Raw genomic sequence first — 26,856 nt, 5'->3', positions numbered from 1 at the left:
TAAATAAGAAGCACCTAATCCCACCAAATTTCCGCAAAAATTTCTGCATGGTTTCCACAATAATAAGTATAAAATTTCACACGAAGAATGAAATAGGTGAAAGGGATGCAAACGAAAAAAAACTTCCCGTCCCCACCCATAGAATATAGATGAGAAATCGAGTGTCATTTTTTCAATGGATTTTCAATAGACAAACATTATACTGTTTTTAAATTTGACGTCCTCTTTAGATTCATTACACTAAATCATCTAATATTACACAAGTCTAAGACAATACTTTCGAACTCGTCCTTCCGAAACTCGACATCAATAACCAACTAAACTCTCGAGTAAAAGATGAAAATTTATGCGACAACTCAATGAAATTCATGGAGTAAAAGGATTGGATGCCCTGAAGAAAGTAGCCAAAAGTAGCCAAATTTATGCATTCTTATATAATACAGGGCAAGAATTGAGAAGTACACACTTCTTAGGAGTTATCATAGTGCAATATGTTCTGTAAAGCATCGTTACAGCGCTCCATTGGGTGAAAAAGACTGAAAACTGCGGCCACCATCGTTCTAACTCATGTCTGTGGTGGGCAGGAAAATTGCTCTACTTTATCTTGTAAGCCTAATCTTTATTCACTATGATTCCTGCACAAATCCTGCTTTCTTTGTGACCAGAATGTTTGAACATCAAAACGATATAACTATGATACCGAATAATAAGGAATCACTACAAGGAAGGTAAGGTTCGGATTATCTTGTTGATCAAACATCTTAAAGCAAGAACACTTGTTTGAGATTTGAATTACTCCACAAGCAAGTTCAAGATCAAGATCGATCATGTTCAAGCTTAAATGATTTTATACATGCAATCTAAACTACGTAGAATTACAAAGAAACTTAATCATTAACTAAAGGAAAAGGTAAAAACACTAGGCTAATGATAAGAAATCACTCCAACGAATGTAAAATTCAAATTATCAAATATCTCAAAACAAGAACACTTGCAAAGAAACTTAGCCCTCGGCTAAATGAGAGCACAAATGATTCTAAACATTTGATTCTAAACATTTGATTCTAAACACAAGCAAGGTCGATCATGTCAAGTTTGAAGGATTCTAAACATACAATCTAAACTACATAGAATTGCAAAGAAACTTAGCCCTGGGCTAAATGAGATGAGAGCCCAAATGCTCCTTTTCCTACATTTTCTGTCTCCTTTACAAGGAATACGTGGTTTTATTAGCCACTATGTATACTTTATGACCATAATTAGCACTTTGTAAATGTAACCTTGAAGTAAATAAAAAGTTTAAATGCATTAATGAAATACCATAACTCTAAAATATCATCCACCCAAAATTTGTAGGGAATAAATTTGTAACGAATAAATGAAGCTTGATTCTTGTTTAATGTAGCATGAATTGCAACATTTCGTGATAATTTGAACAACATTTTCTTCACATCTTCTTAAAGTTTATAGTGCATGATTGATGCCTTGATTCATATAGTACAACGGGATGTATCTGAGATGTGAAAGGAGGCAGCCGTTACCGTGCAGTTTCCTCCGAGTCTGAAACTGAGCTTCGTGTATGTCCACTGGAGAGCTATTTTGCTTACTTTCAAGAATTCGACCGGCTCTTTTGACTGTAAAATACAAATACAAAAACAAAATCATTTGACCAAAGAACTAACAAGAGAACAAGAACATCATATAGAAAGGGTGATGGAAATTTACACAAGATAAAGAACAATTATCAGGTGACTATTATTGCAAGACAAATGAACCCTCTATTCTTTTCTCCATGGACAGCTGAGAGAGATTTAATGGAGAAAATATGTCCTTGAGACTGGAGGCTGGGGCTGGCTTGAATTCGTAAGGTCCTTTTGTTCCCCAAGCCTGTCCCGCGCAGAAAATCAAACATCAAATTTACATGAGGTCGCCATATGAAACTGAAATACGAGTTAACTTAAAAAGAGTTCAACCTGGTTTCCATCTTCGTCATAACCCCTTTCCCAGGTATGTACTTCATTATTCTTTAGGATAGCAATTTCTGAAGTACAGTAGGCTGCTCCATTCTGTCAAAAAAGGAAGGCCAATGTAAGAGAAGGGAGTAATACTTAGTATGGGAACATTGTTGTAACAACCCAAACCCACCGCTAGCAGATATTGTCCTCTTGGGGTTTTCTCTCAAGGTTTTAAAATGTGTCTACTAGGGAGAGATTTCCACACTCTTATAAGGAATGTTTCATTCCCCTCTCCAACTAATGTGAGACCTCACAATCCACCTCCTTTGGGAGCTTAGCGTCCTTACTGGCACATCGCCCGGTGTCTGACTCTGATACCATTTGCACAGCCCAAGCCCAAGCCCACCGCTAGTAAATATTGTCCTCTTTGGGCTTTCCCTACCAGACGTTCCATCAAGGTTTTAAAACGCGTCTACTAGGGAGAGGTTTCCACACCCTTATAAGGAATGTTTCGTTCCCCTCTCCAACCGATGTGGGATCTCACAATTGCAGTTGGGATAACTAACTTTTTAGTTTTGCTCTTGGCATTCTCACAGATAATAAAAACCAAACATAGATATCCAGATGCTCTTACCCATGAATTTGGAAAACCACCAGGTGGAGTTGAACCTTCATAGAGGCAACGTTTTCCACGATCACAACACTTGAGATGTAGCGTAGTTAAATGCTCTGCAATGTCCTGTTCATAAAAATCTAGACTCATTTTAAGAATGATAAAATACCTGTCCTACGGAGCACCTTATGAACAATAATGGATTTTGTTTTGTTCTGTTCTTACAGTAGAAATAATAATACCAATCCTATAAACTCCACAAAACTATAAATCAAGCTTTATGAAAGATTTATTTGCTTCTTCTAGTTTCAAAACCATGTTTATCTTCCCCCTTGGCCACGGTAACTTATGTTGGCCTACTCATTCTATGCATTAATGGGGTATCATTAGAACTTATCGTAGGAAAAGGAACTTGAACGGGTTACTGAATTCGTTAAAAGATAGAAGATCACTAATTCAAAATCCAAATCAAGTAATTACGGTTAACATTAAACTCATATATCCATATCTACAAATCTGCGGCCGGATTACCCAGAGCTGCAGTTCCAATAGTTCAACGTAATACCATACAGACACTATCACCAAACTTTGTTCTCTAAAATGGATAGTTTGGTATTGCCATCTCACACCCATGCCCATGTTCACATTTTTTATTCTCTCTAGTCTTCATTGTGAAGCTACGCTAAGCTCATTGAAATTCCGACTTATTCTTAGTTTAGTTCTGCAATAGCTCAAGCCCATCGCGAGCAGATATTGTCTTCTTTGGACTTTCCCTTTCGGACTTTCCCTTAAGGTTTTTAAAACACGTCTACTAGGGAGAGGTTTCCACACCCTTATAAAGAATGTTTCGTTCCCCTCTCCAACCGACGTGGAATCTCACAAGTTCCCTGCTAAAAACAAAATTCAACATTTTACTTGATCCAACAATGAAAGTTATCGTATAAACAAGGATTTGAGTCCCTGATCAAAACCAAACTTAATCAAATTGGGAACTAAATTTGGATAGGTTAAGACCCGGTATGACTCTGAGTTTAAGTGGCTCTAAGAGAGCTCTGAGCCATATTTTCTCAAGTAACATAGGGATTAGGTTGATCAGGAATAGGACTAGGACAATAGAAAATCTAAAAACAACATATTCTGAAACAAACTTATATAGCTGTATTCAAGCAATAGAAAGTCTAATGAAAGCTTTAAGCAGATGGCTAACCCCAACTATTTCTTCGGGAAGAGGACGTTGGTCTTTTGTGCGATCACAAAAATTCTTGTACTCCTCCATTTCTCGAATGGCGTATGAGCTTAGCTGCAAAATGAACAAATATAAGAAACTTTCGTAGCTCACATCAGTTAGATTACATTGAAAAAGGGGAAAGATAACAATGTCATATTGCTTCAAACAGTATATGCAAACCATTTTGTTGGCTTCAAATGCGGCAAACAATCATACCAATACCTATAGAACTTCTAAACCTCATCGTACTCACCTCCACATCACATTTCATCTCCTTTGAACAAAGTTTCACCGTATAAAATCTCTGCAACCGTAGAATTAATGACCATTATTACAGGCATAATGAAGGAAGGTTCAACAATGGCTAAATATCTTGTTCTACAGAAATCTCAAACAACAAACACTTAAGAAGATGGTGGGATAATTACAATACCTGGCGAAATGGTTTTTGAGGAGTTCTGGAGAAAGCCTATCGAAATAACACAATAAAATGAGGATTGATATCAGGAAAAGGGAGCTGCTAAAGGGATTATTATCTTACAGACTCACTTGTTCGAAGTACAACACCGTAGAACCATCAACCATTTCTGCTGCAGGGCACGTAGTCATTCTATAACAAAATTCTTAATCCCATCATCAATCAAGACTATTCATCCACAAATTTATCTCAACCACAATTCAAAACAGAGGAGCCAATGAAAGCTTAATCAAATAGATTTAAGAAGTGGTTCTTGATTCAGTAGAACACTAGAAATTGATTAATTCACATACTACGTACCTGATGTTGAAGTAATTTTCAGGATCCCTAGCCGCTTGCTCCTTCGAAAACTAACGAAAAAAAAAAAAAAAAAAACAAGAAAAGAAGAAATTCAGAACAAAGAAATTGGGGATTCGCGAGGAGGCAGAGAACAGAAACCTTCTCGCCGGAAAGAGACTGAGAAACGGAGCGGGCATGATCCCATCGCGTCGTGGACTTAGTAAGACGTTTGAGGAAAAGGGCGCCTCCGACCAGTACCAAAGTCTTCATAATCAAACCCCCAGCTCTGTTCCATCCAACTGAGTTGTTATAATCATCGCTAGAATTCGAATCGGCACCCATAACTTCCAGAGCTCTCAAACGCCCACCATTCGGAATCTTGAACAGGTTTTCGAAATTATTCAAAGCACGAAATGGAGCTTGAAAGAGTAAGAGTGGTGGATGCAGAGAGGAATTAGGAGGTGAGCGTTTAATCAGCGTCGTGAAATAGAGAACCCATGACTCCACTCTCCATTAAACCAAAAATGTAGGCGTCGTCTCGTGAAACTTCGCCACATCACGGCGGGCTCTTCTGTTTATCATCTCTTCTTCAATCTAACAACAACGCCGTGGCCACAGAAAATCTGTGCACCCCAATCTATTTCCCAATTTCTTCATTCATAATATTTTTAATCTCAATTTTATTTTTTTTTTTTTTCTATTTTTCCTCCTTCAAAATTTTCATTTATTATTGAGTTATTTGCCCAAGCATGGAGGTCAAGGTATCAACATCATAATTTTCATTTATTATTGAGTTATTTGCCCAAGCATGGAGGTCAAGGTATCAACATCATTCTGCAAGCACGCGTCTAAATGCCGAGAATGCAAGATACTATAAGAAAGATCTCCAAACAAGATAATCTCACTAGGGCGGATTAGATAGGCGGAGCTCCTATACAAAATCTAACAAAATTTGATAGACGACACCCAAGAGTTTTAAAGAACTAGGCCGAACTGCTAAACAAAATTTTATAGACGACACTCAAGAGCTTTAAAGAACTAGGCCACTTTTTAAAGAACTAAACCCCTTTCTTCCAAACAAGTTCTTTTCTCCAAATCAGTGGTGGGATGACCCCATATTTTATAAATAGTTTAAGTTAATAATAATAATAATATAACGATAGAACAAAATTTCTAAAACTCAAATTTCAAGTATGAGTAAGTTCGGAATCAATCATCGATAGCAAAGAGAAAAAAATCCGACCAACCAAATGCTTACCTTTAACTTGATTGCTTAATTTGCCATAAAAAAAATCCGACCAACCAAATTCTTACCTTTAACTTGATTGCTTAATTTGGCATATATTCCATACAAAGAATGCATCATCTAACATGTGGCTTTTATTAATAATAAAAGCCAACGAAAATTAGTGCCCGAAAAACATTCCATTAGTGCCCAAAAAAACGTCCCCATCTTCGAACCAACACAAATCCTTTCATCATTACACATTTAACTATATAGTTTCTATAATTAAACTACCGAAAAAGATACAACCAACAGCATCTCATAAAAGCAAATCAAGTCAAGGAACAAAAAAGAAAAAATAAAAAGTAAAGAGGAATAGGATTAAAAAAAAATAGAGAGATCCAAAACATTTTCTTTTCCTAAAAAAATCTCCCAGTCTCATCCAGCCCCAAGTGTTCATAACAACACCGGGCAACATCTCATATCTAACCTTCAAAATAGTATTATACTCCAGAGACTAAAAGGGGCAAAAAAAAAAAAAAAAAAAAAAAAAAAAAAAAAAAAAAAAAAAAAAAAAAAAAAAATCAGGAATCAGCGTACAATCACAACTACTAATTTCTTTCAAGAACAAAACACCTTCCACATTCTTCCCTCTTCTAATTATCTCTCCTAGCACCTGACCTCCGGCGAGCGGGCGCCGCAGCAACACCCTCTTCCTTCTCTTCTCCTTCCTTTTCTCCGCCGCTGCTACTTTGATCGTTGGAACTCTCTGCAGCTACTGCGCTCGTGCTCGCGCTCGCACTCGCACTCTTCTCCTCTCTTTTTGCCTGCACACACAAACAATAAACGTAAATCGTAAATCCTCTACTACGCCATTCGCGCCCCGAATTTGTAGGTGAGAATAATAAATTTGGCACCCACCGGTTGCTGCTTCTTTCCTCCGAAGATTATCCTCAAGAAGATTGTGAAGAAAACCACAATTACAGAGACTATGATCCCAATGGTGAGGTTTGGTTGCTTCTCTCCCTTTTCAATGACATCCTGCATGCATACATACATACATACATCAATCACTATATATATTGCCCACATCATAAATGCAGAGGACGACAGACAGCACGTTAGCTCACTTACAAGTATTTTTGACTTGTATTGACTGAGGAATGGGATATCTGCGGCCTTGTATAGCAAATCAAAGACTTTCTTCTGCAGGGTAGTCGCAAGAACCAGGTATGAGTCAGAATGCTATCTATCAATGGCAAAAGGTTATAACTTTGATGGTATCCATACCTGATATTTTGCGAGGGCATCTGGACCAGCAGCAGCTGCTTCCTCGGCCTTCTGTTTCTCTTCCTCGACTTTGAACTTCGGCTTCCATTTGGTGTCGCGGTATGAACTAGCGAGTTTCTCGTCTTTGGCAATCAAAATGTTGTCAAACAAGATACCATCTTGCATTGTCCAGATCTCAATTCCAATTGCAGCCACGGGCTCGAAGTCGGGTTTTTCAATTTCGAAGTAGCTGGGGTTGGGAATCTGTCTAGGCTTCCAAATTCCCTTGTAGCTAGGATTGTCGATTTCTGGGGCGTGCCACTTACCCTTGTATTCAGGGTTCCTCTTCATTGGTTTCTTCCATTCACCACAACCAGGAGCTATCTCACATTTTGGGTTATCGATCCGTGGTGCCTCCCATTCACCATCCTCTTCATCATCCCAGTCTTCTGGCTTGGTGGCCTCTGGATCATCTATCTCTTCAGGCTCATCATCTAGCCATCCCTCGGGCTTTACAGCTTCCTCATCTACAATTTCCACTGGAGCATCCTCATCCCAATCATCTGGCTTCACTGCATTGGGATCGGGAATTTTAGCTCTCTCATCCCAATCCTCAGGCTTCTTGTCGTCTGGATCAGGAATTGTCTTAGCAGGAATTAGTGGAGGCTCAAAATCATCCTCCGAAAGGAAATTGGCCTTCTTCTTCTCACTCCCATCAACGAGAATGCGAACATCATTGCCAGATTCAAAAATGGCAGTGTAAACATGGGACAATTTGTCAGCTGGAACTGAAGGAGGATTCTTTAGATGATGCTCAACGTACTCCCCTGTTTTGGGATTCTTATGCTTGAAGATGAAGTGCACCTTGTTAGTGGCCCCGCATTTGTCAGGTCCAAACATGATTGAGTAAGGAGATTCATTATCGAACTCTTTAGCCTTCCATCCGGCATCTTGAGGCCGGAGGTATTTCAGATAAGCACCACCACATTCAAGCCCATTTTGGAGGCGAGTCTCAAACTGAAGAACCACAGTTCCGTCCTTTAGACTCACTGGCTTTTCTAGCTCTTTCACAATGGCGTATTTCCTTGCCTTCTCACTCACTAGAAGCCCGTAATCATCATGTCCTTCACTCTTAGAGTGCTTCCAGACACCTATAGAACACAAAAGAACGCCTATCAACCCGCGTCCAAAACTACATATCTATAATCCTTATTCCACCATCTTAATGCCATTAACTGCTCAATCTTGATTTAAAGCCAAAGAAAACTGTTCGCAATTAGCTAATGATGGACTCCACCCAACTACCTTACACAAAGTTTGATCATGCAAATGCCTCGAGAGAAACAATTATCCATTAAGATGAAATCATCAAAGACACAAAACTGCTCAAATGTTAATTCAACGTAGATAATTGCGAAGGTCTATATCTTCTTTTATTCATGTCATTGATCGAAATGATATCTCAAGATACGAATTATCAAATGAGAGAACAACTTAAAACTAAAAAAGTAAAGAATATCCAACAACCATCAAGCAATTGTACAAACAGATCAAGCAATATACACATCCAGCTAGAAACAATTCAGTATATACAACGATTAAAGGATCAAGGAATATTTTCAGAAAATGATAAGAACGGAAAATAACCTTGATATTCACTCTTCTCGGACACGATCCAGCGCCCTTCAAAACTCTCGTCGAAGGACTCGTAGAAGATCTGAACTCCATAAAAACAGGAGAAAAGAAAATTAGACATTCCAACAGGAGTTTCAAATGTCGAAAAAAAAAAAACAATTAGATCTCAATTCGAGCTCAAACAGAATACCTCATCGTCCGATGCACGGAGCTGAACAAGTGAAAGGGAAAGAACAAGCAAAGCCGCGGCTAATCCCAAAGGAAACGCCTTCATCTTCTGGATCTGAAACCCTAAACTCTGTTCAGCCTTACAAGATTGGATCCCGATGAGAAGAACAGAACTATCTCAAAACATTTCAGAACAGTCCGGCTAATCTTCTCCGCCCTCATTTCTAAATTTCCATATTAATAGATCTCGAAGCACTTTCAAGTGCGTTGTTTCCACCAATCAAATCTCGTTCCACGTGAAATGAGCCAATGGGTGTTCGCCACGTAGTCAACTTCCTCAATAATGAAGACTTGTCTGGTCTGGTCTCCTTCACTCTATTAAATGGGCTTTGTTTCTTTGGATTTGGAATGAAGGCCCATTTCTTTTCTTATAAAGCTAGCCGGTAGCCGGTAGCCGGTAGGAAGAGTTTTAATTTTTTTTTTCTTTTACTCCTTTTTCGAATTAGGTCAAAGAATTGGGTTGGATGTGGATGGTATTAATTTGATCATGGTAGGAACAAGGCAAGTATACCGAACAAGGTTCAAATGTCTGCACTTTCACTTGACACCTATCGCGATAATAAATGGTTCATCTCGACCTCTTGAATCTTGAATTCTCAAAATTGTTCATCTCATCGTGACTGCTTGAATCTTGGATTCTCAAAACTTAATGTCGCTCCATCCTCGTAGAGGCAGAGAACTCATTGCTGTCTCGGGCATGCTACTGGAGGCTCTGGAGAAGTCAGAATAGGAGAGCACTCGTCTTAGGTTGGAACACATGCTTAGGTTGGAACACATGCTGCAACAGACATCATTTGTTTTGGCCTCGTTACGTATCACACCGCATCTGTTTTGACCTCGTTACGTATCACACTGCATCTGTTTTGACCTCGTTACGTATCACACTGCATCTGTTTTGACCTCGTTACGTATCACACTGCATCTGTTTTGACCTCGTTACGTATCACACTGCATCTGTTTTGACCTCGTTACGTATCACACCGCATCTGTTTTGACCTCGTTACGTACCACACCGCATCTGTTTTGACCTCGTTAAGTATCACACTGCATCTGTTTTGACCTCGTTACGTATCACACCGCATCTGTTTTGACCTCGTTACGTATCACACCGCATCTGTTTTGACCTCGTTACGTATCACACCGCATCTGTTTTGACCTCGTTACGTATCACACCGCATCTGTTTTGACCTCGTTACGTATCACACCGCATCTGTTTTGACCTCGTTACGTATCACACTGCATCTGTTTTGACCTCGTTACGTATCACACCGCATCTGTTTTGACCTCGTTACGTATCACACTGCATCTGTTTTGACCTCGTTACGTATCACACCGCATCTGTTTTGACCTCGTTACGTATCACACCGCATCTGTTTTGACCTCGTTACGTATCACACCGCATCTGTTTTGACCTCGTTACGTATCACACTGCATCTGTTTTGACCTCGTTACGTATCACACCGCATCTGTTTTGACCTCGTTACGTATCACACCGCATCTGTTTTGACCTCGTTACGTATCACACCGCATCTGTTTTGACCTCGTTACGTATCACACCGCATCTGTTTTGACCTCGTTACATATCACACTGCATATGTTTTGACCTCGTTATGTATCACACCGCATTTTTTTTGACCTCGTTACGTATCACACCGCATCTGTTTTGGCCCCATTACGTATCACATTACGTATCACACCGCATCTGTTTTGGCCCCGTTACGTATCACACCACATCTGTTTTGGCCCCGTTACGTATCACACCGTATCTGTTTTGGCCTCGTTACATATCACACCGTATCTGTTTTGGCCTCGTTACGTATCACACCGTATCTGTTTTGGCCTCGTTACGTATCACACATCTCATGATTTTAAAAAACGCAAGAACAGTTTCCACACCCTGGTTTCCCCTTTCCAATCGATATGTGATCTCACAATTCACCCTCATTCGGGGCCTAACGTCCTTATTTGTTGCACACCTCCTCAAACGACGTAAGCCTACTGCTAGCTGATATAATTCTCTTTGAACTTTCTCTTCTAGACTTCCCCTCAAGATTTTAAAACACATCCGTTCGAAAAAGTTGACACCCTTGTAAAAAATATTCTGTTCACAACTCGTACTTTGATAACAAATAGTACGAGGAAAATGCACTAGTAACTACGTCTTAGAATTACAAAGCAACAACTCAACGTAATTAGTCCAAACTCGCATGAATCGGCTCATCATCGATGTTCATCGTCTCCTTCAAGGCCATCCTCGCCAGCTTCTTGCATCACACCTTGATCATGCAAGGGAAGGGAGGAGTTCAACGCCTTCATAGAAGCCCAGAACAGTGCTTCAGCAATGAACTATCTAATTCATTTGATCACTAAACCATGAAAGCTTATTCAAATGAACTGTAAATCTGCTGTGATAAATTAGTACACATTTCCTTTCATCTAAGAACATCATAACTTTCTCAAGCATACGGATTCGTCTGCTTCTTCTCGTAATCGAGCGTTCTAGGATTATAAACGTGCTGGAGCTGATCGCAAACTCGCCGAGATGCTGGTCGTTCTTGCGGAGCAGTTTTCGTGCAAAGCAGAGCTATCTCAAGCACTTGGAACGCTGCGGATTCTTCGTGCGGTGACATCGGCTTCAAACACGGGTCGATCAACTCCTCCCTATCAGCTACATTTTCCATTTCAATGCGTGTCTCCACCCACCTTACCATGTCCATATCGACACCGAAAGCTTCATCGGTAGGCATCTTGCCACTTACGAGCTCCATCAGTACGATTCCGAGGCTATAAACATCGCTCTTTTCGGTTGCTTGCAGAGAATAAGCATACTCTACAAAATAGAAATGTATTTCATCAGCTAACAAATACTGCACGTATCGAAATCGAGTGAATAAAAACAGCGTTACCTGGAGCTATGTAGCCGTAAGAACCAGCAAACCATGTTTTCGATTCTGTGTCGGTGTCGTAATTCTCGACGAGGGCTTTGGCTAACCCGAAATCCCCCAAATGTGGCTCCATAATCGAATCGAGAAGGATGTTGCTCGATTTGATGTCCCTATGGATGATCTTAGGCAAACAGTCATGGTGAAGATACTCCACTGCCTGAGCTAACCCAACGGCAACCTTGAACCTTGTCTCCCAATCAAGCTTCCTTTTCTTCTTCCCATTGATGAGTCGCTCATGCAGCCAGTCCCAAACGCTTCCGTTCTCCATGTAATCGTAAATTAACAGACTCGAGCCATCTCCTCGGTTGATGCAGTACCCGAGCAGCTTCACTAGATGCCTATGCTTGATCCTTCCAAGTGTCTTGACCTCTCGTACGAAGCTTTTATTAGATAAAAGATCGTCTTTGCACGATATTTTCTTGACAGCAACGGTTTCGCCGGTGACCAATTCAGCTCTATAGATCGTTCCAGACCCTCCCGAGCCGATAATGAAATCATCGCTTAAATTGTTCGTCGCCTCCATAATTTCCTCCCATCGAAAATCTCGATTTCCACCCGGGTTATGGAAAAGTGGTCTTCTCTGCGCTTGGGACGAATTAGACGAACAAATGCAGTTGACTTCACTCCATCTTTTGAAAGTTTCTTGATTGTGTTTATACAGAAGGGTGACCGTAAACACTAGAATCGCCATTCCCGCCAAGGTCGAAACAGCCGATATGGCGATGATTGCCCCTTCGCTTAAACCCGACCCTCCCGTGGAAGCTTCGCCGCAATGGCGAAGAGGACCTCCACAAAGTCGAACGTTTCCTTCGAATACATTAGCCGACCAGTGAGAGAATTCCTTGTCCAATCTTCCCTCTAGCTTGTTGTAAGCAAGGTTAAGCTTGCTCAAGCTACTCATCTTACTAACATCCGGAGGGACTTCTCCGGTAAGCTCGTTGTGAGATAGATCAAGCGCTTCGAGTTTGGACAGCCGAGCAATAGAGAACGGAATCTCACCGGTCAGATTATTGTAACTAAGATCCAATATGCTCTGAAGATTCTGTAACTGCGAAATCTCAGCTGGGATTTCCCCATCAAAACCGTTCCTCGACAGACGAAGCTCAAACAATTCGCTTACCTTACCGATACCAGAAGGAATCCGACCGAAAAACCGATTATCTTCAAGGTCGAGGATGTTAAGCGACACGAGGTTACCGATTTCCATCGGCAATGTTCCATTCAAGAGATTCCCATTAAGAGAGAGCACAATCAGGCTAGAACAATTGAAAAGCTCCAAAGGCAATGAACCAGTGAACCGATTGAGAGAGAGCTTAAGCTCACCCAATTCAGGCAATCCACCGAGCCACATTGGTATAGTTCCAGAGAGAAGATTATCATTAAGATCAAGATGGGTCAGTTTCTTACACGAAGAAAGCTCATCAGGAACAGACCCAGTAAGGGAATTCTCAGATAAATCCAGCAAAGACAGTTCATGAATGTTCCCCAATTCCGGCGGAACGTCGCCGGAAAACTGATTGTTTCCTAACCTCAGCCGCTCAAGGGAGGAGGAGTTTCCCAATTGGGGAGGAATTCCGCCGTCGAATTCATTGTTTGTAAGATCAAAAGAAAGAAGAAAACGGGAAGAACACAATGAAGCAATGCTACCATTCAATCTGTTCCTAGAAAGATTGATTCTCGTAAGATTTGATAAATTGATCAATGAATTTGGAAGATTACCTTCAAGAGAGTTGTTGTAAAGCATAAGCTGCTCCAGAGCTTCAAGGAATCCAAATGTTGAAGGAACCCCACCGGAGAGACGATTGTCCGCCAGGTCTAGAATCGTCAGTTTATGGCAGTTCCCCAAAGTCGCCGGAATTCTACCGTCGAGTTCGTTCTGCCGGAGATGAAGGAAATTCAGTTCTCTTAATCTTCCAATACTCACCGGAATCTCTCCATTGAAACGATTCCCGAAGAAATCAATCATCTGTAAGTTTGAACAATTCCCGAGCTCGAAAGGGATCTTCCCAGATAGCTGATTGTCGTATAGATACAGAATTTCGAGTTCTCCGAGCATGCCGATCTCCCGAGGGAGATCGCCGTGAAGATTGTTGTGATACAGAGCCAGAGTCTTGACATTGCTGAGGTTTGAAATCGCCGGCGAAATTGTGCCGACTAAGCTGTTGTTATGAAGGAGAATACCAGTCAAGCCGCTTAGTTCATAAAACTCATCCGGAATCGATCCGTTTAGTCTATTGTTAGACAAATCGATATGTGTTAGTGATCGGCACTGAATCAACTCGGCCGGAATCTCGCCGGAGATTCGCATCTGAGATAGCATCAGATTCTCCAAACTAGAAGTATTAGAACACAACTTTCCCGGAATGACACCGGAAAGATGATTGTTCGACAGAACCAAGAACACCAAGCTCCCCATATTCCCCAACTCCTCTGGAATTCCCCCCGTGAGCTCGTTCGTGGATATATCCAAAGTCCGGAGATTACCCAATTCAGCAAATGAAATTGGAATTAAACCCACGAGTTTGTTTCCCATTAGATTCAAATAAACAAGCTGACTGAGCTCCCCAAGCTCCACCGGGATCTCGCCGGAGAGGGTATTGTTGGCGAGGTTCAAAATTTGGAGATTCTGAAGACGACCCAGTTGCTTCGGTATCGATCCATTGAGATTGTTACCAGAAGCTGTGAAGACAACAAGGCTCGAACAGTTCCCGAGCTCCCCCGGAATCGGACCCTCGAGTTGATTTTGCTGCAGAACCAAATCCTCCATTCCGCCGAGCCGTCCAAGCTCTGTAGGTATCAAACCGCTAAGACTACACGACGCCAAACCAAGAGTAACCAAATTTGCAAGATTCCCAAACGAAGCGGGAATGGAACCGGTAAGTTCGTTGTCACCGATTCGTATTATTCTTAGACTCGTCAGCGAGCCCAGCTCAGACGGAATCGACCCACTGAGTTTGTTAGAGAAAAGCAGCAAAGATTCCAACGAATTAAGCTTTGAGAGATTTGTTGGAATGGGACCCATTAATCCGTTGCTGGAAAGATCAAGGTGGAGCAGGTTCCGCAGGCTACCGACTGCCGGTGATATAGACCCACCGAGCGACGAGTCAGAAAGGTTCAACCCCACCACTTGAGCAGAGCCACCCACCGTGTCAGACCCACAAGAAACGCCTCTCCAACTGCAAAAATCCGGATTCCTCTCAGACCAATCCACCAAAACATTATCTGGGTCCGCCACAAATGACTTCTTTATCTCCAAAAGCACGTTTAAACTCAACCCATCATCACACAAAACGAACCCATATTGAACAGAGCAAACAAAAAAACAGAGCACAAAAACAAACGGCAAAAACAGAGCACAATCAGCCATACTCTGTTCTTCAAGAGCTTCCAAGAGATGATCCAAACTAAATACTTTCAAAAGAGTTGAACCTTGGGCGGTGCTTATGGAACGACGCGTGGTGAAGAACAGGAAGTGGCAAAGAACGGCGCTGCATGGAACAGAGGAGGCTCTGGTTTCTCGAACTCAGCTGATAATAATGACGGCAGCGCTGCCATAAATGACCGGCGGATTTCTACTGTGCCATTAATTCTTCATCATTTCAGATGCTCAAATTCCAAGAGAAGATCAGAACAAGATAAGTACACCTCTGCTTTCATAATTCCATAATAATAAATAGAATGAGGCGAAGGTCAAAAAGCAGAGTCAGAAGGATGGTGGGTTTGCTTGTTTTGATGTGTTAGCTGAAAAATGGAGTGAAAACCAACTCTGTAGAGAAAGTGAGCTGTTGAAGCTCCAATTATAAACAGTATGAACCTGATTGGCTTAGAGTATGAACTTCAAAATCAGCAGCTTTCGAAGAAGTCAAAGGTTGTCCCACAAAATTTCATTACTTCCCCACGCAGTTCAGAAAACAATGAAAACAGAGAGGAGAATCTGCAATTATTAGGAGTTTTAAACACTTTTGTTGGCTTGATCCTACCAAACCTTCGTGTCTTGTTCTGGTTTTTGCCCTGTTGTTCATATTCCATGCTTTTACTCCATTGATATTATATATATATATGATCATCTTGGTACGTAAAAACCTGATATTTCTCTTTCGTTTACCTTTCTCTTTTGACCTTCTTCAATAACTCTTCAAAGACAAGTTTTTAGTGGCTCATATTATTGGTTATCTATTTTTGTTCGATTTTGTTTGTCGGTAGAATTCAAATCTTCAATCGTTCACGTTGCAAGTTATCGCGTTCGAACACAAATCATGATTGCTATATGTCAATGCTTGTCTAAGGCGTGCTGTGTTGCCTATGGTCGCATATGGGATGTCTCGGTCATGCTTGTCTAGGACGTGTTGTGTGAGATCCCACGTCGGTTGGAGAGAAAAAAGAAGCATTTTGTATATGGGTGTAGAAACCTCTCCCTAGTAGACGTGTTTTAAAAACTTTGAGGGGAAACTCGAAAGGTAAAGCCCAAAAAGAACAATATTGGCTAACAGTGGACTTGGGGCATTACATATTGTTGTCCATGGCTGCATGCCCGTTTCAAACCCATTTTACCTACTTTCATCTCATATAGGTTTTTACTCTTTCAAGTTGTGTCAATACGAGGTATACAGTCATCAAAATCATGTCTACACCCACCAATGCTAAAATGTCCTAGAATGTACTATAGAGGGATACGATTAGTTGTCACTTCTTCATATTCGAGGTATTTGCTTATCAAAGTCATTGTTGTTACCTAATCGATTTTAGCTTATAACATTACTTTCTTTCAAATTGTTTTCAACGTATTTCTTCGCTCACGTTTTCTAAAACATTTCTCTCAAACGTGACTCGAGGCTCATGCATACGCCCACATTATCCACAAGGTCCAAATTTCTCACGACTGACTTGTTTACAGGGTTAGAACAAGTGTCGCACAATCGCTATCTAGTTGTCGCAAAAGTGCGATAATGACACACGTGTCTAAAATTGAGTTATATATCTTCATAACCTAGGATTGTGTACCGTAAAAATAGTCGATGGGCGTATAAAAGCGGGATAAAAAATAATAATACTATTGTAAATTCTTTTTAAGGTTAATTTGTGACATCTTATATTAATGTTGTACAAACCCAATTTGGAGCACTCCAAGGGACAGTCAATCAAAGTGGAAGATTACTAAAAACTCCCTACAAAGCCAGCCCATGAAGAATATATATATTATGTAGGTAAGGGTAGTTGTGAATTAATATATTTCTTGTCAAGTAAGAAAAAAAGTAATTATTGTTAAATGATTTTTTTATTAGATCGTCGAGAAGGTATTAGAACGGGTTTGTGTCGTGGACTGCTCATGTCGGAGCATGGGTTGCTGAAAACTCGAAGATGAATGTTGTTGTATCGTGTCAGGAGGAAAACGAAGCTTAGTGAGTTTTCTGCTATCCGACATTAATTAATGTGGGTTTTATTTCTAATCGAGAAGGGCTTTCATATACACATCTTACCTCGTCCTTACAACCCAGATCACCAACTTCTTTGACTTTCTGGCATTGGGTAGACGTCACCCTTATCGAAAATGCAGCTCACGTATAGTGACTTTGTCTGAAATTGGGTTGTGGCATGGACTACTTATGATTGAGCACGGGCTAAAAAAAAAAAATTTGAAGATGAATGTTGTTGTATCGTGTCAGGAGGGAAACGAAACTTAACGAGCTTTCTGTCAGCTAGCCGCCAATTACGATTGAGATTTTTTTTTTTTTATTATGTGGGTCGAGAATGGGTCGTCGAAAATGTAACTCGGATGTGTAGCTCTCGTCTTCCAATTTGAACACAAAATTCCATTAATGTTAATATTTTAATGGCAATGTGAGACATTGTTCCTTAGTTTGTCTCCAAAATGGCTCAATCACGAGAAAGAAAGCAGCAAAGGGAATAAGAATATTATGTTCTTGTCTTTGTTCTTTGGAGAAAATTTGCAGTATTCACATTTATTCATCTTAAAATAAAAAGGGTTCAATCACTTTTTTAATTAGTTCGATTATGTGGATAGAGATTTGAATTTTTTAGAAATATATATAATTTTGACGCCCGACATAATACGACATTTTGTAGACGTGGTTCGGTTATTCCTATTTGTCTCTATCTATGTTTTAATGAGACGGACACTTTCAAAAGTTTCAATAATACTCTCCAACTTAAAAAAAAAAATGTTCAAAAATATATTTACCGTAAATAGTAACAGTTGAATTTTATTTTAAAAATATTTAAAAAGTGTGACAGAATATCTACCCTCAAAAGTGAGAAGAGATCTGAAAATATTATAATAAAAAATTAAAAAATGAAAAATAGAATTGGGATAGAACGTTCAATCTTGATTGATATTCACAAAGTTTAAATATGATAGAAGCTACCAACTAATACCTACCAATAAGTAAAATATAAACTAACTATAAAATAAAATATACTATTAATCAAATCATAAAAAAATATTAATACATAAAATATATTTCATAACTAATATATTCTTTAAATATTAACGATATTAAGATATATTCATAACTAATTCAAACTCACAATAGGTAAACTACTAAAACATAATTTTATTTAAAATAAAAAAAAAAAAAACTTCTAAAATATTTTTAATTTTTTTTAAAAATAATTAAAATATATATTTACAGTGATATCACATTTAAAAAATATTCAGGAAGTTTAAAAAAATTTAAGATAATTTATGAAGTGTCAATAAAAAATTTTTGTTCTTATATTAACGTCAGAATTTTTTGAATTTTTCTTTAATAAAAGTTATGAACGTTAATGCAAGTTTTAAAAATTTATGGGTACTTTTTAAATATAAGGGTATTAATGGAACATTTTATAGGTCGGGTCAAAGTAATTCAATTATAATAAAGCAAAGTCAAAATGGTAACGTGAATCAATTGTTTGTTTGGGCTATAAGAGGGAATTAAAGGTCAAATCAGGCAGCTAAACCAAATTAATTAATTAAGTTTAATTAAGTGATTTATAAAATTAAAAAATAAATAATAAAGAATAAAAAAAGATGCCTTGTCCAAACAGAGTGTGACAAAAGAAGTACATTAATTATAGTTTGCATAAGCATTTAATCATCAAAAAATCATTAATTTCATGATAATTCAGTGCCTCAATTATTCATACCACTTTACACAATGTTGATTTTGTTAATAAATATATTATTTTAATTATTTATTTTAGCCTAAATTAATAAAAATACATTCTTCTATTTTCTCTTAAAAATATTTCTAAATTTTTAAAAGAAATATTCTTAATGAAAATTTTAAAATATCATTGAACTTTTAAGAATATTAAAAAAATATCAGTGACCATACTGGATCGGTGACGATATTTTAAAACAAAGTGTTCAACAGCTCGAGTAGAAACCCAAATCATATTAACTCTAGAAACAACACCCAAATCGATTTTTTTTTTTTTTTTTTTTTTTTTTTTTTTTTTTGTGGAAATCCGAGGAATGGAGGACAAAGAGGGTGGTGTTTTTAGGAAAAGGGGAACGAGTACAGCTAGAATCTCGAAAAAGAGTAGACTGTGAGATCTCATGAGTTAGTTAGAGAGGAGAACAAAACATTCTTTATAAAGACATTTTAAAAACTTTTAAAGGAAGCCCAAATGAGTAAATTATCTACTCTCGTTACAAAATAATAATTTAGTCCCTACTATCTTATTATCAAATTTATTTTAAATTTTTAAATAATTTATTTTACCATGAAAATTCATATTTTATTAAATAAAATTTAATTTTTTTTTTAAATATATATATATATATATATATATATATATATATATATATATATATATTAAAAATCAGAAGCGGATCTACCTCTTAATAACTATTTAGAAGTAAATACGAAAATCAGATGTTTGCTCCTAGAGCAGAACGTAAGAACAGATTGAGGCTGAACACGAGTCGTGTTTATCCAAATTCATTGTTTTAGTAGAACTCAAGAAAGTTTTGACTAGTCCAAATTCACTGTTTTAGGGTGTTGGTCGAGATAAGTTGGATAGAGCCCAGAATGACTTCCCGTCTTTCCGTTAGTGAAGTAGATTGACAAAAAGAGGACGAGTTCAAACACTTTCAATTCAGTAATGACATTTTTCTACATCTAACAATACAAAACTGTCAATTTCATTATTACCGTGAAACAATTTCATTTAAACCTCAAATCATTTAAAGTTTTAATTTTTTTAATCACACCATAATTTTTTAGACTAATTAATTAAAAAGTCTTCAAAGAAAATGTTTGAAACATTAAAATAATCACAATTGTCAACGATGTAGAAGAAACACCTTAACGAACATGCTGCCATGTCCTCCTCTCATTCCGAAAGTGCCCATCACGTAGTTCCCATAAAAATCTATATATATATATATATATATATGTATATATTGAAGGTATCCAAGAGGGTTACGGACAGGGTTCGAGCAAAAATGAAAGCGGTGGTCTTGTTGTCAGTTATTTTCCTAATTCAGGCAGCCGCCGTGGTGACGTCGGCCGACAAAGAGTACGATGATGACGGGGAAGAATACACGAGCCTTGAGGTTCCACAGTTGCCGGAGTCTTCAGATTTCGACGACTTTCTTTCGTACGGATTCTACCGGAAAAGTTGCCCCGGCGTCGACGGCATCATTCACCGGAAACTCAAGCAGTGGTACGATAAGGATAACACTATTGCCGCCAGCATCATCAGACTCCATTTCCACGACTGCGTTGTCAGGGTAAAAATTCATTATCAATTTTATAATATAATTTTAAAAAATTTAATATTCCCAAGAAAATGAGAGAATTTTCTAATTTTTCTTTTATATTTACCAATTTAGCTTCGATTATCTTCGAATTTTACTATATATATCAACCTATTTTTCATTTTATTTCTATTTAAAAAAAAAATATGCTACATTTACGAATATACCCCTCGTCTTTACATTTTATTTCAAAAATACCATTAATTTTTTAAAAGTTTTAATATGAGATTTTTTTTTTCTTAAAGTAATTTGGACTTTGTTTAAAAAATATCTTAAATTTTTTACCATTAATATTTTTAGAAATTTTGAATTTTTTATATCAATGTTGGTTTTATGGGTATTTTTAAAAAAATTTATAAAAAAATTTAATATATTTTTTAAAACATTTTTAAAAATTAAAGGGTATTTTTGAGTTTGGCTTGAAAATCGAGCTCCCTCTACGTCTAAATTGTAGTCTGTAGAAGCATCCTCAACTACAAACTGGGCATAAATTCTCTACTGTGCTCGGATAGTTTCTATTCAAATTAGAAATAATTTTTTAAAATATTTAAGGTTGGATGATGAAAGTCCTACATATTTAGAGAATGATCATGTGTTTATAAACAAAGAATACTCTGTTTCATTGGTGCAAGGCTTTTGGAAGAACAATATCATACCACGGGAGAGTCATTAAATTAGATGTTTTTTTTTTTTTTTTTTTAAGAGAAAAATGATTAATTGATCATAAAAAGTGAAGAAGGGTATCTATGAAAATTTTCCAAATGGAAAGCCACTAACAAAGCCGCCGCCGGCCGGGGTGGTGAAACCGCAGGGCTGCGACGCTTCGATTCTTCTGGATTACGAGGGAAGCGAGAGGAGGGCTCCGGCGAGCAAGACGCTGAGAGGGTTCGAAGTGATCGACGACATCAAAGCAGAGGTAGAGAAAAAATGCCCCAAAACAGTTTCTTGCGCAGATATTCTGACCGCCGCCGCCCGAGAGGCCACCATTCTCGTCGGCGGCCCATATTGGACGGTGCCTTATGGTAGACGAGATGGAGTGGATTCCATTGGCAGCGAAACTGGATTGGTACCAATGGGTCTTGAAGGCATCACTGATCTCATCGAACGATACCAATCTCTGGGCTTGAATCTCGTGGATTTGGTCGTTCTTTCAGGTTCAAAACTCTTAAATCACTCAAGCTTATGCGTCTAATTTGAGTTTATGAGTAAAGAATACATTTTCATTGGTACAAGGTCTTTTAGAAATCTCAAACCAAAGTCACGAGAGCTTATACTCAAAGTGGACAATATCATACTATTGTGGAGAGTCGTGATTCCTAACATGGTATCAGAGCCATGACCTTGACTTAACAATGTCAATAGAATCTTCAAATGTCGAATAAAGAAGTTGTGAGTTTGAGCCATGTAGTCAAAAGTGACTTAAGTGTCGAACAAATGGTGTACTTTATTTGTTCGAGGACTCCTGAGAAGGAGTTGAGCCTCGATTAAGGAGAGGCTGTTTGAGAGCTCCATAGGCCTCAGGAGAGGCTCTATAGTGTAAGTGAAAAGTGACTAAGTATCAGGTGTACTTTGTTCGAGGACTACAAAGGAGTCGAGCCTCGATTAAGGGAAGCTATTTGAGGGCTTCATAGGCCCCTCAGGAGAGGCTTTATAGTGTAAGTCAAAAATTACTTAAGTGTCGAACAAATAGTGTAAGTCATTTTGGGAAGCTCAAAACAAAGTTAAAATGGACAATATCATACCATTGCAGACTAGTGGTGATTCCTGACATATCAAAATTTCTTAAGAATTTGAATGATATTTCAGGCGCACACACCATCGGCAGAGCGTCATGCGGGTCGATACAGAGCAGGCTTTACAACTACAGCGGAACGGGCAAACCAGACCCATCAATGAGCACAAGCTACGTCAATTTCTTGAGAAGAAAATGCCGATGGGCATCGGATTACGTCGACCTTGACGCCACGACACCAAACAAATTCGACAACGCCTACTACACGAATCTACCGAAAAAGATGGGTCTTTTGCCGAGCGATTCAGCTCTGTATACTGATCGAAGAACTGCGCCCATCGTCAAGGCTTTGGCGTATCAGCCATCCCTTTTCCGCCTCCAATTTGCTGTGTCCATGGCTAAGCTTGGGAATGTTCAAGTTCTTACTGATCTTTTTGAAGGGGAGATTCGAACCAACTGCAGTTGTAGGAATTATTAATTGATTTTGTCTTGTCTTCTATGATCTTCATGCCTGGATGATTGATTACTTTTGTTGAATATCTTTTTAAGTTTTGTTTGGTTGTTGGTAATTTGCTGCTCCAATTGATGTGTTTTGTGTTCTTATTTTAAGATTGAAGTGTTCTTATTTAAACATACTTGCCACCAAACTCGAGCTCCAAATGATCCTCGGAGTTGTATTTGGCTATGATTGATTGTGTTTATCACACTTTGTAACAAGAAATCAATCTTGTTCGGTAGTGTTATACCGATCAGAAGGATACTTGACCTGTTTCTATTGTTATACGGATGAGTATCATTCTTTTGACTTATGTTATACAATTTTGTATTTTTCTCTCATTTAATCTTATCGCGGTTATCAATCCAATTAACCCGAACTTTTGGATTAGTCCAAAAAAATTTCTCAATTCAACCCGATCCGACACCTCTACTTTTGACCATCGTTTTGGCTGTGGTGCAGGTCTTACTCCCCTAAACTACTACTAATTATCATACTGTGTGTGGTTAGTTCAATACAAATTCTGAATATGACCCATTTTGACAGTCAGTTGGGGAGGAGAACGAAACATCCTTTCATAAGGATGTGGAAACCTATCACTAGAAAACGCGTTTTAAAAACTTTGAGAGGAAGTCCGAGAAGGAAAAACCTAAAGAGGACAATATCTACTAGCGGTGGGCTTGAGCCGTTTAAAAACTTTGAGAGGAAGCCCGAGAGAGAAAACTTAAAAAGAACAACATCTACTAGCGGTGGGCTTGAGTCGTTACACTAAATGCTTGTTTGAAAGTTCACCGCTCTAGGGAAATAACATGTTGGTTGCCTTAGTTTCTTTTGAAGGTAAGAACCTTCTGAGCAAGGGCCTGAAGATTATTGTTGCTGCAGCAGTCAATAAGGGAGTGACCGAAGCAAGGGCACAGATATTTGGTCATCTACTGAACTCAACAACTGAACTCAACAGGTCTACGAATGCTATCTTCATTGGTATGAAGTCTTTTTGGGAACTAAAAGCAAATCTACGAGAGCTTATATTTAAAGTGGACAACATCGTACCATGGTGGAGAGTCGTGGTTCTTAACACCTATGTCGTCATCATGAAGCCGAAGAGTGTGTTGACTGACAACAAGCTCGTCATGTGTGCACGAGCAATATGAGTCGTATACCGACCTTACCCGAGTGATCCCCTTCAGTGCCCATGTTGCTTTCTATAGAAATGAGCAAATGATAATGGATAAGAACTAGATCCAATATCGACTAGATTGAATTTCGATACCTAAGTTATTTTTTTACATTAGTATATACTTCTAAAGTATTCAAATTTAGTCCTTGAATTTTAATTCGGGAACTTAGAACGTTTATACATTCATATTCATATTCATATGGATACATGGTGTCTTCATCGACTTGAGTAGCACAAACATTACAGTAGAAAGAGAGGTGGCTGTGGTGCGCGATTATAAAGATAGGAGAGCCAACTGTTGGATATTGATGGGGTAGGAATCAGAGGGTGGACCTCTGAAAGCTCGGTCGGCAAGCACGACGGAGGCAGCCTCCGTTGGGTGATAGGCATCCCAAAACGCATACTCATCTCGGTTAAGGCATGGAAATTGGAGTGGTAAGCACGTTATTTGGCCTCTGTTTAACCCAACTCCACAGCATGCGGTGTCCACCACTCGAAACCCTACCACACATTTAACCATACAGTCACGAAAACTTATACTCAAAATAGACAATATCATACTATTATAGAGGTTCATTGTTTCTATCACTCACCATAGGTATCTGGGTTGTTCAAGATGTCACCAAAAATGCCATAGATATTGGTGTACACGAAGTACGAATCCGGGTACTGGCTATTCAATTGAGTTACTAGCGATCTCAACCCTTCGTTAAAATCTCCCAGCATCTCATTCACGTTGTCCACACACCGCCCCGGAAGCGCCACACCAGTCGCGCGTTGGTTCGGAATGCAACCCAACGGCCCAATTCCGGCCACCACAAACTTCCTCAGCCCTGCACTTCGTAGTGCCTGTGCATGCATGGAGTTTCGACATTTCTTAGTAAAAATCATACCTGATTTTGTTCTGAAAATTTAAAAAACGAACAATTAAGGCCCGTTTGGAATGACTTTTCATTCTAAACCGACTCGTTAAACAACTCACGAGAAGCTGTCGAGTATAGCTGTTTAGAAGATGGTTGGCGAACTGGTTGGAGGTGTATCTGAATCTAGAAGTATAGAGATTTGGCATAAGGTAGTTGTTTATGTAATCGTTGCTTCCAAACGCCATGAAAGCTATGGATCTCGATAAGTAGCGAGTCAAATTCCAATTGTCCATTGATTTTCTTAAATCATTCCGAGTGCTTTCAAAGTTCACCACTTGTTGATTCAAACTGTACCTCTCTCCCTGCACTCACACCATAAATTTACGATCAGAACAATTGGGTCTACCGGTCCTAGCAACCTAATCCAACCCACGAACACGAAAATCCCCAATTTAACAAACACAAAGTCCATGAAAACATACATAGTGTCTACCGGTCTCGTCGAGGATGCCAGCAGCCGCCGAAGCGTAATTAACACCTTTAAGGATTCTATCTCCCGAAGTGTCGGGATTTGCAAACTCTTGAGCGTTCGGAATTCCAAGGTAGTCAACTACAAGTCAAATCAACACGAATCAAGAACACATCAATCATTAAAACCCTTAATAGCCATCATTAATCAATAATCAAGTAATTAGATTTACCAATCATATCTATAACAGTTCTTCCATTAGAGAATCTCCCGGTCGGACCACCACGAAAATCAATCCCATAAGGGTAAAAGTTAGCTCTAGCAGCTGAATGAAGAAAATTATTGTTACCAACATCCACAAGAGAGTCTCCGAACACGAAGATCGCCGGGACCCCATTTTCCGCTAAGGCCATCTGCTTCGAACATTCGAACAGGACGAGGACGAGGACGAGGACCAGAGTGGCGGTGACGGTGGCGGTGGCGGGACGACGTTTCGTCATTGTAAGAGGAAATATTGAGAGAAAATGGGATTTGTTTGTGGTTTGAAGATGGAGGAGTTTGTGTGGCTTTATAAGAGGGATAAGGGTAAAGTTGTTTTGATGGCGAATCTCAGCCATTTTGGCTCATGTGCGTCTTGCTTGATCAGTCTTGAATGAGGGAACTTTCATGTATATCGCTTTGGAGACAGGTGTATTTCATGCATCAATCTCTTTGTAACTGCCTCTTCTTTCACTAATCACTCTTAAACTTAGATCGCTTCCAAATATTACTCGAGATAATTGTCGTTAGACGTGAATTTGAAGGGAAGAACGTGACCGACAAGAGAAATTTGCACGTAATAAGTATAGTGTTTGTCGAACTAGGACCAACAACACACTCGATCGTGACAATTAGAGGATTGTGTGTTAGGATGGCACAACAACACACTCGATCTAGATGAACACAAAGAACAGGAGAGAGAAAATGCAAGGAAGACGGTTGAGTTTACTGTGTAAGACGGTTGAGCAGGCTCCAAAACCTAACATTGTGCAACACCATGACTGGCACACTGTCATGGTCAATCTTAAGGAGAAATCAAACCCTAATATACATTTTTTTTACTCTTCTGTGTGTCTCTGACATACATTAGGTGAGTTTTTTTTTATCATCAACCAAGCTTCACTTCATGTTGTCTATATGTGTATTTTCCTCGTTCGTGACTCTAGCCGACTTTCCTCTACTCCAAGTTAAGTTCTAAGACTCAACCTTGCTTTATTACATCCTCTTGGTTATTTAAAAACATAACTCAAACGCTATTGATTCGAAACTTCATTGAAATATGTTTGGATCTTTTGTTGGTTCAACTTTAAAATGCTCTACTGAAGCTTACCCATGTCATGATACACATATGTGTCGGGGTTTATGACTTACTAGGAACATAATGATGCAAACTAGTATTTAATCGTACTAACCCATTAGTTAACTTCGTATTTGAGACCTCCTAAACATCCATTCATC

General features: G+C 38.9%; 5 protein-coding genes across 9 annotated transcripts; 1 reads left to right on the top strand and 4 right to left on the bottom strand.

The window, feature by feature from the left end:
• Window positions 1-197: 197 nt before the first annotated feature.
• Window positions 198-5,194, bottom strand: LOC111802562 (chromophore lyase CRL, chloroplastic). Of its 4 annotated transcripts, none has more exons than XR_015422542.1 (11): window positions 4,713-5,194; window positions 4,575-4,624; window positions 4,346-4,406; window positions 4,230-4,265; window positions 4,050-4,100; window positions 3,776-3,868; window positions 2,590-2,694; window positions 1,974-2,066; window positions 1,726-1,887; window positions 1,542-1,634; window positions 198-653 (listed from the first exon to the last, which is right to left on the bottom strand). XR_015422542.1 is itself a non-coding variant. In XM_023686972.2 (10 exons), exons 1-9 carry the CDS (start codon window positions 4,893-4,895, stop codon window positions 1,756-1,758), a joined length of 804 nt encoding a protein of 267 aa, XP_023542740.2. In that variant the 5' UTR covers window positions 4,896-5,194; the 3' UTR covers window positions 1,288-1,634; window positions 1,726-1,755. The 4 variants fall into 4 exon arrangements, 1 of the variants encoding a protein (XP_023542740.2); XR_002816260.2 differs by having other exon boundaries at window positions 198-646; XR_002816259.2 differs by having other exon boundaries at window positions 198-635.
• Window positions 5,195-6,176: 982 nt separating this feature from the next.
• On the bottom strand, window positions 6,177-9,087 carry LOC111802480 (calnexin homolog). 2 transcript variants are annotated; one of them, XR_015422532.1, is made up of 7 exons: window positions 8,873-9,087; window positions 8,695-8,764; window positions 7,069-8,198; window positions 6,913-6,984; window positions 6,700-6,819; window positions 6,363-6,605; window positions 6,177-6,321 (listed from the first exon to the last, which is right to left on the bottom strand). XR_015422532.1 is itself a non-coding variant. In XM_023686866.2 (6 exons), exons 1-6 carry the CDS (start codon window positions 8,954-8,956, stop codon window positions 6,435-6,437), a joined length of 1,647 nt encoding a protein of 548 aa, XP_023542634.2. In that variant the 5' UTR covers window positions 8,957-9,087; the 3' UTR covers window positions 6,234-6,434. The 2 variants fall into 2 exon arrangements, 1 of the variants encoding a protein (XP_023542634.2); XM_023686866.2 differs by having other exon boundaries at window positions 6,234-6,605.
• Window positions 9,088-11,268: 2,181 nt separating this feature from the next.
• Window positions 11,269-16,021, bottom strand: LOC111802435 (uncharacterized). The gene is made up of 2 exons (XM_023686789.2): window positions 11,817-16,021; window positions 11,269-11,740 (listed from the first exon to the last, which is right to left on the bottom strand). The coding sequence occupies exons 1-2, from the start codon at window positions 15,220-15,222 to the stop codon at window positions 11,367-11,369; spliced, it is 3,780 nt and encodes a 1,259-aa protein (XP_023542557.2). The 5' UTR covers window positions 15,223-16,021; the 3' UTR covers window positions 11,269-11,366.
• A 4,255-nt stretch (window positions 16,022-20,276) lies between these two features.
• LOC111802160 (peroxidase 7-like) lies at window positions 20,277-23,138 on the top strand. The gene is made up of 3 exons (XM_023686425.2): window positions 20,277-20,595; window positions 21,434-21,776; window positions 22,429-23,138. Exons 1-3 carry the CDS (start codon window positions 20,308-20,310, stop codon window positions 22,830-22,832), a joined length of 1,035 nt encoding a protein of 344 aa, XP_023542193.2. The 5' UTR covers window positions 20,277-20,307; the 3' UTR covers window positions 22,833-23,138.
• A 1,019-nt stretch (window positions 23,139-24,157) lies between these two features.
• LOC111802529 (GDSL esterase/lipase At1g71250) lies at window positions 24,158-25,906 on the bottom strand. The gene is made up of 5 exons (XM_023686935.2): window positions 25,592-25,906; window positions 25,373-25,500; window positions 25,010-25,252; window positions 24,621-24,876; window positions 24,158-24,528 (listed from the first exon to the last, which is right to left on the bottom strand). The coding sequence occupies exons 1-5, from the start codon at window positions 25,857-25,859 to the stop codon at window positions 24,302-24,304; spliced, it is 1,122 nt and encodes a 373-aa protein (XP_023542703.2). The 5' UTR covers window positions 25,860-25,906; the 3' UTR covers window positions 24,158-24,301.
• Window positions 25,907-26,856: the final 950 nt, after the last annotated feature.

Source organism: Cucurbita pepo, chromosome 9 (genome assembly GCF_057944985.1).
Source record: "Cucurbita pepo subsp. pepo isolate OVF chromosome 9, ASM5794498v1, whole genome shotgun sequence".
Lineage (NCBI taxonomy): Eukaryota > Viridiplantae > Streptophyta > Magnoliopsida > Cucurbitales > Cucurbitaceae > Cucurbita > Cucurbita pepo.
Note: the sequence above shows the minus strand (reverse complement) of the source record. Positions and strands in the feature narration are given on the sequence as shown.

Coding starts and splice junctions, on each gene's coding strand:
- LOC111802562 (XM_023686972.2), bottom strand. CDS start 4,895: ATGGGTGCCGATTCGAATTCTAGCGATGATTATAACAACTCAGTTGGA. Junction 4,266..4,345: donor CGGTGTTGTACTTCGAACAA/GTGAGTCTGTAA, acceptor TTATTTCGATAG/GCTTTCTCCAGAACTCCTCA. Junction 4,101..4,229: donor CTCAAAAACCATTTCGCCAG/GTATTGTAATTA, acceptor CTACGGTTGCAG/AGATTTTATACGGTGAAACT.
- LOC111802480 (XM_023686866.2), bottom strand. CDS start 8,956: ATGAAGGCGTTTCCTTTGGGATTAGCCGCGGCTTTGCTTGTTCTTTCC. Junction 8,199..8,694: donor CGAGAAGAGTGAATATCAAG/GTTATTTTCCGT, acceptor TGTGTTCTATAG/GTGTCTGGAAGCACTCTAAG. Junction 6,606..6,699: donor GAGGAAAGAAGCAGCAACCG/GTGGGTGCCAAA, acceptor TTGTGTGTGCAG/GCAAAAAGAGAGGAGAAGAG.
- LOC111802435 (XM_023686789.2), bottom strand. CDS start 15,222: ATGGCTGATTGTGCTCTGTTTTTGCCGTTTGTTTTTGTGCTCTGTTTT. Junction 11,741..11,816: donor TTACGGCTACATAGCTCCAG/GTAACGCTGTTT, acceptor TCTATTTTGTAG/AGTATGCTTATTCTCTGCAA.
- LOC111802160 (XM_023686425.2), top strand. CDS start 20,308: ATGAAAGCGGTGGTCTTGTTGTCAGTTATTTTCCTAATTCAGGCAGCC. Junction 20,596..21,433: donor TCCACGACTGCGTTGTCAGG/GTAAAAATTCAT, acceptor GTGAAACCGCAG/GGCTGCGACGCTTCGATTCT. Junction 21,777..22,428: donor GGATTTGGTCGTTCTTTCAG/GTTCAAAACTCT, acceptor ATGATATTTCAG/GCGCACACACCATCGGCAGA.
- LOC111802529 (XM_023686935.2), bottom strand. CDS start 25,859: ATGACGAAACGTCGTCCCGCCACCGCCACCGTCACCGCCACTCTGGTC. Junction 24,877..25,009: donor GCTATACTCGACAGCTTCTC/GTGAGTTGTTTA, acceptor ATGCATGCACAG/GCACTACGAAGTGCAGGGCT. Junction 24,529..24,620: donor GAACAACCCAGATACCTATG/GTGAGTGATAGA, acceptor AATGTGTGGTAG/GGTTTCGAGTGGTGGACACC.